General features: G+C 34.5%; 1 protein-coding gene across 1 annotated transcript in view; it reads left to right on the top strand.

The window, feature by feature from the left end:
• Window positions 1-6,754, top strand: part of HERC2 (HECT and RLD domain containing E3 ubiquitin protein ligase 2) — a 439,756-nt gene that overhangs the window by 216,110 nt on the left and 216,892 nt on the right. Inside the window, exon 44 of the mRNA XM_006898588.1 lies at window positions 470-612. Within this exon, the coding sequence (XP_006898650.1) occupies window positions 470-612 (143 nt within the window). The remainder of the gene's footprint in view (window positions 1-469; window positions 613-6,754) is intronic.

Here is a 6,754-nt window from a genome sequence, read left to right as displayed (position 1 = left end):
ACTGCTGGCCCCCTGTTTTATGCTCTCTGTTCTATCTCATTCCTGGCTGTTTGTCTCATTATTAATAATTATAAAATTATTCCATTCTTTGGGACCCTCGGTCTGCAATAAAGGCCTTTTATACTAAAATAGACATTGTAACCAAATGGCACGTACTTGAATTGATCGCACTTTATGGTCTGTGAATAAGAATTAACTCCAAATAAAGTCTTAGAATGTGTCTATAGGAGTTACAGATATAAGTGGATACTCAGAAAGAGAAGGTAAGAGAATATAGACCAGAAAACAGGGAATGGGATACTGGTTTTCTTTTACTTTCTGTGTCTATAGATTTTGAAGTTTAGTGAAATGTTTACTTAATTTAGTGGGAACCATACAGATTTCCAGGTTTTAGTAGACACAGTGCAGTAATAAAGAGATTTTTGAGGTTGAAGGTATAATGATTTATGTATTTTCTTTTTACATTCAGATGATGGAACACCTGTATCCCCTGACACTGGAGACATGTCTCCTGAAGGGCCACAGCCTCCAATAACCCTCTTGCAGCAGTTGCTGGTATCAGCCACGCAGCCATCTCCAGTAAAGGCCATATTTGATAAACAGGAACTGGAGGTACAGATGGTTTTTATCCCAACTTATTTGAACGTTAACATTTTTTTTCTAGAATTACATTCTGGAATTAGTGAGAGGGAAGACAAATTCCTCACCCTTAAGCTGCTAGAGGAACAATCAGGAAAAAAAGAAGGAAAAGATATGAAAAACAACAACAACAACATGGAGTTAAGTAGAATATCACCATGAGTAATATCTTAGATGTGTTTGAAATTCCAAAGAAAGAAGGAGCCAAAAAGAGCATAGAGAAAAATCACTGAAGATTTCTGGTATAATACTTCCCAAACGTTATGAGATATGAGAAAATACACATTCAAGAGGATGAATGAACCTTAAATAGCATCGACCTCTTTCAATGAAACACAAAGACGTGTCATAATCAAATTTTCCAAAATCAAAGAGAAATAATGCTAAAGTAGCTGGGGAGAAACAGCGTTTCTATAAAAGAAGAAACTGGACTCTGATTTTGGCAGAAACCATAAATAGGCAATGGAATGATACATATAAAAAAACCCTGAAAGTAGCCAGTTGCCAACCAATAATTATTTATCTGGCAAATTGTTACAAAGACATGACAGAGAAATAAGGACATTTTTCAGAGAAGTAGAAATTAAGAGAATTCATGAAAATTGGACCAAATTTATAACAAATACTAAAGGGGGTTCTTAGCACGAGAATCAGTGTCTGTAGGCATCAACCAGAAATAAACATGACACCACCAGTCAGAAACTTCCGCAGACACAGAAGTATACAAAGTAAACTCATGAGACCAAAGAAAGGATACCAGAAATAGCAGTTTCTAAATGCATCTGAATACAGAGTAGTAAGAGGCAATATGCAGTGTTGTTACACAACTTGCAAATGAATAAGACGTTGAGCTGATTTCAATATAAATGGAACTGTTTAGCCTGAGGAATAAATTGGTGAAGAGTAGCCTCAACGAAAATGAGTTAACTTTATTATCTAAATTTAAAAAAGAGGAAAATAGTAGTACTAGTAAATACTGAACAAAGAGTAATGTAGGAAATGATAGTAAAAGCCATAAAGTAACTTAAAACTGGATATGAAATGAACTGAGAAGACGGGCAGAAGCACAGCAATGAAAAGCATTCCTGTGAATAATGATGTTGAACAGGAATGGAGAAAGTGCACCCAAGTGATAGAGAGTGACTGAATTCACTAGAAGACAGTCATCCATACACTTTTTGTAAGATAAGCAGCTTAGACACAATGACAAAATGATATTAAAAACCGAAGGGTAAAACAAAATATATCAAGATAATGTCAGTAATAAAACCTCCAAGTGTGACAGTATTAACCCTTGAGACAAGAAACTTCAAGGGGAAAGTCAGCATTGAAACCTGGAAGTATATACTGATTAAAGGGTCAGATGAACAAGAACATAGCTAAAATCAATATCTACACACCTAGTTCTAGAATTGCAGGATATACAAATCAGACTTTGACAGAGTTGAAGAGAAACATAGACAACTCCATAGTATTAATAGGAGACTTCACCACTTGGCATGAAGGACAGAATGACTACAGTCCCAACAAAGATGCAGAAGTTATTAAAAAAATACAATTAACTTCTTTGAAATCATAGACATTTATAGACCACTACAACAAACAATACCACAGTGCCCATTCTTCCGCATAGCAACCTGGAACCGTCTCCAAAATAGGTCATCTGTTAGGGCACAAAGCAAACCTCAGTAAAATTAAAAAACCATTGAAATATTACTAAGCATCTTCTTAGTAACATTGCTATAAAATGAGAAATCAACAGCAGAGAGTGATCAAAGAATAAACACCAAATGCATGAAATAACACCCTGCTTGAACATTATTGGATAATAGAAATAAAGAGAGAAATTTTAAAATTTCATTAAGCAGATGAGAACGAAAACACAGCATACCTGAGTCTTTATAACACAGTTAAAGCCGTACTCAGACATCAATTTAAAGAATCAGAATCAACAACTTAATCAGTTAGAACCCAACATTTTCAACAGTTGGAAAAAAGAGCATCAAGGAAACTCTGATGCCTCTATTTGTTGTTTTTATGTGTCATGGAGACTCCTGCAACTCATAGAGACCCTTTATACAACAGCCCTAAACCTTACCCCATTACCCCAATCACTGAATCAATCCATCTCATCAAGGGTCTTCCTCTCCAGCGCTGTCCCTCCACCCTCCCAAGCATGACGTCCCTAGAAGAAATAAAATAATAAACAACAGCAGAAATAGATGCAGCAGAAAACAGCAAAGCAATAGAAAAACTACACAAGATTAGACTTTCGTTCCTTGAAAGGATTAATAAAATTTGTAAGCCAGTCAGTAAAACTTAACAAATGAAAAGAAAAGTAAGAAATGAAACAGGCCACATCATAAGAAATGAGGCATCCTAAATAGAATATTGACTGAATACTAAGAAGAGGAATACTCGGAAAAATTTGGAAATCTAGAAGAAATGGACACATTTTTAGAAACTCTCTACCTAAGTTAACACAGAGACAGAAAATTTAGAGTTTCAGCACAAGGTATTGTATAGATTATAAAAATATTCCTAATCACAAAAAAGGTTTGGGGTCAACTGGCTTCACTGTTGAATTCTACCAAATGGTCAGAGAAGACAAGACTCTAATTCTGCTTAAACTGTTTCAGAATATAGACAAAGATGGAATACTCTCAAATGCATTCTATTAAGCCATTCTCACACCAGAACCAGGCAAAGCCCATGAAAATTGTTCAACACATAATTATTCCTTATGAACAGGATTGCATAATCCCCTACAAAATACTAGGTCTTAGCTTGCAATGTTATGTGAGATGTTAATCCTTTGTAATACATTAAAAAACATAACATCATGATAAAATAAGTATCATAATACATATGTAAGGATGGTTCAACATGATATAAAGATGATCAAAGAAAGAAATTAAGTCAAATTTAGGAGACGTAGATACAGCATAATTAGAATAAAACAAAAAAAATGTACTAGCGAAGGATAAACTATATGAATGAAACCGTCTAAAAATTAAATCCTTTATGACTGGAAACCCTAACTCTCTCTAAACTTTCATTAAAATTAAAAAAAAAAAAATTAAATCCTTATAATTCCAGTTGGGGAGTATTCTGAAGCAGCCTGACTCTACATTCTTCTGAGTAGTATAGCACTGGTCTGTCCATTTGCTATACAAAGGTAATTTGTGGTTGCTGTGATGCTAAACACTGTGACACTGATGTGTCAGATGCGATATTGGTTACCCATGGTGGACAGTGTTTGGTGGAGTTCCCTAATTAAAACAAGCTTAGAAGCAGTAGTGGCATCCACTTCTGAAATAGCTTACCTCTGGAAAATGTATGAACTTGAAGAAATGCTAAAAGTTACACAAATGTTCAGGTCTTTGATTCATAGAGTTGCTATGGGTCCTCTTCGACTCGATGACACTTAACAACAACAACATATATATCACTAAATTTCTCAAAAAATGTTAAATAGGAGAACCTACAGACTAGGAAAAATAGTCTGATGATGATCTCATCTCTGAAATGTATTGAAAACTCTCTATCACCTTAAATCTAAAAAAGACAACCTAATTATAAAATGGGCAGAGGATATGAAAAGACATTTCACTAAAGAAAATACTCAGACGATAAACAAGTACATAAAGAAATGCTTAGGTTAGTTGGTGTTCACGTTTTCATTGCTCTTGAGTTGATACTAATAGCTGACCCTCCAGCAGATTTCCAAATTATACATTGAAGGGAGGAGTTTGCACATCTTTCTCCCCGCCAAAATTGTGGATTCATATTGCCAGAGAGTCAAAGCCTTCGGATCAATAGCAAAGCTCCCCACGGACTGTGCAATATAGAACAGTCTCATTAAGTGTTAGAGAGATGCCTACCAAAACAGTAGTAATGTGTTATCCTTTCAGACCAGCAACTGTAGTGTAATTCATGAAGACAGTAAACAGTGATGGAGATCTAGAAATGATAATGTTTTGTGCCTTTAAGTCTGAACCAACTAATAGTTGACCATCAAGTGGATTTTTAAAATCTATACATCACTTGGGGGAAGATTTCCCATCTTTCTCTGATGGAGCAGCTGTTGGATTTGAACTGCCTGCTTTTGGATTATAAATGCAACTTCTTATCCACGAGGCCACTAGAGCTATATGGAGAGGCATGTATATTCTCAGTGGAGAATTGAAATTGTGTAACCCCTATGCAAAGCAGTTTCTTAAAAAGCAGTGTTTCTTAAAAAGATGAAAATGAAAATAACATTTGATCAAGCTATTGGTGGTTATTGTTTGCTGTTGAGTTAGAACAAGACATAACTGACCTTTGAACAGGTATTGAGAGGTAAATCGCAGGAAGAGATTGCCCATCCTTCTCCCATGGAGCATGTAGTGGATTTGAACTTCATGCCTCTGAGATTGCATCAAAGCTTTTTACCACGAGCCTAGCAAAGTGTGCATCCTGAAGAAATAAGAGCTGCAACATGAACAGACATAAACCCATTATCTTTATTTCACCATTGTTCATTTTGGCAAAGAGACGGAAATAACACAGTGGCATAATATGTTATATTGAAAAACAATGAAGAATTCATTAAATAACTACATAATATGAATGAACCTAGAGAATATTATATGTAGTGAAATAAATTCAGCCACAACAGGACAGTTATTGTGTAAGGCCGTTATTAGAAAAAAGGCCATTATTAGAAAAAAGCTAAGGACAGGTTTATACACAGAATTATTCTAGTATGGCTACAAGAAAGTGAGGAAGGAAGATGAGAGTGAAAAACTTATTAAGTAATTATTAAGATGGATGAAGGGAAATTGTTTAGAACAGATGGATGATCAGAGCATTGTGGGTTTTATATCAAATGTGTATGATTGATTAAAAAAACAGTATACTTGTAAACTTTGACTCAAATCACAATAAAAATATTTTAATGAAGTGTAAGCAGTAGTCATGAGGACTTTTATATTTTGCAACACAGTTTTTTTAAAAAAATCCTTTTAAAAAAATAAAAAATAAAAAAAATCCCTTTTGTTATAGAATACTTGACAATTCTGATTAAATAAATGATGAAAAAGAAAACAGCCTTTGTTATATAATACTTTAAAATATCTGTATAAAATAGTGAAGAAAAAGAAGACCTTTGGAGCTCAGTTTTACTGGCAGAAAATATAGTTCTGGAGGAACTCCTTATATACCAAGACTGAGGAGAATAAGAATCTGGGTGATTTTAAATCTGGGTGTGGTTGGAGGGGGAGATCACAGGTTGGCTTGTTCTTGGTTACACTGACAGTGTATTTAAAAGGTGGTGTTGGTACAGAATGTACCAGAGCCTTCTCTGAAATTTGTAATGTCAATCAGTGAACCGATGTCACCACATACTTGGTGCAAAAACCTTAAAGGTGAGAGTTTGGTTTATAGTGGCACAAAGATGAAAATATTTCTGGACAATTTCTTTTAAATCCTGAGGGAGTTATTATTTAAGAGTGTGCTGGGCAAAGCACATTAAGAAGATGGTATAATGCTAAGAAAATCGATGGAGAATACTCAGTTGTGTTTTAGGAATTTGGTTTGATAGTATGTTGAAAATAGGTTCTTCATTTTGTGTGTGTGTGTGTCTTCGTTGATGCTGAGGAAGATTCCTCTGTCATTCTTAAAATTTTTCTTATGCATGCAATAATTATTTTATTTAAAATTCTGACCACGCACTATTTTCTTGATTCATTCTTTCTTTGTTTCTACAATTTAGTTGAGACTTGTTTTCTACCTGTACGCCTGCATGCATTGTGTGTATGTTTGTGTTTCCCTTGTCCTGCTTAGGATTTGCATACGTGGGCTATTCCCATCCTCCCTCACCAACAGATGTATATAAAATATTTAACTGTTACTGTGTTTTCTATTCTTCCCTCTCTTGCTCCACCTTCCTGAGATAAATATAATGGGAGAAGAGATGAGAGTTGTCAATAAAGACTATAAAAAGAATCAAACAGAAATAAGAGATTGAAAAATACACAGTGTGAAGTAAATTTTTTTTAAAATTCTGATACTACATTACATAGCTATTTGAGTATTTTTGAGGTTACTTTTTATTATTATTTTTTTTCTATAA

The sequence above is a fragment of the Elephantulus edwardii genome, unplaced genomic scaffold, assembly GCF_000299155.1.
Source record: "Elephantulus edwardii isolate Elephantulus edwardi_28Jun2011 unplaced genomic scaffold, EleEdw1.0 scaffold00234, whole genome shotgun sequence".
In the NCBI taxonomy this organism is placed as follows: domain Eukaryota; kingdom Metazoa; phylum Chordata; class Mammalia; order Macroscelidea; family Macroscelididae; genus Elephantulus; species Elephantulus edwardii.
Note: the sequence above shows the minus strand (reverse complement) of the source record. Positions and strands in the feature narration are given on the sequence as shown.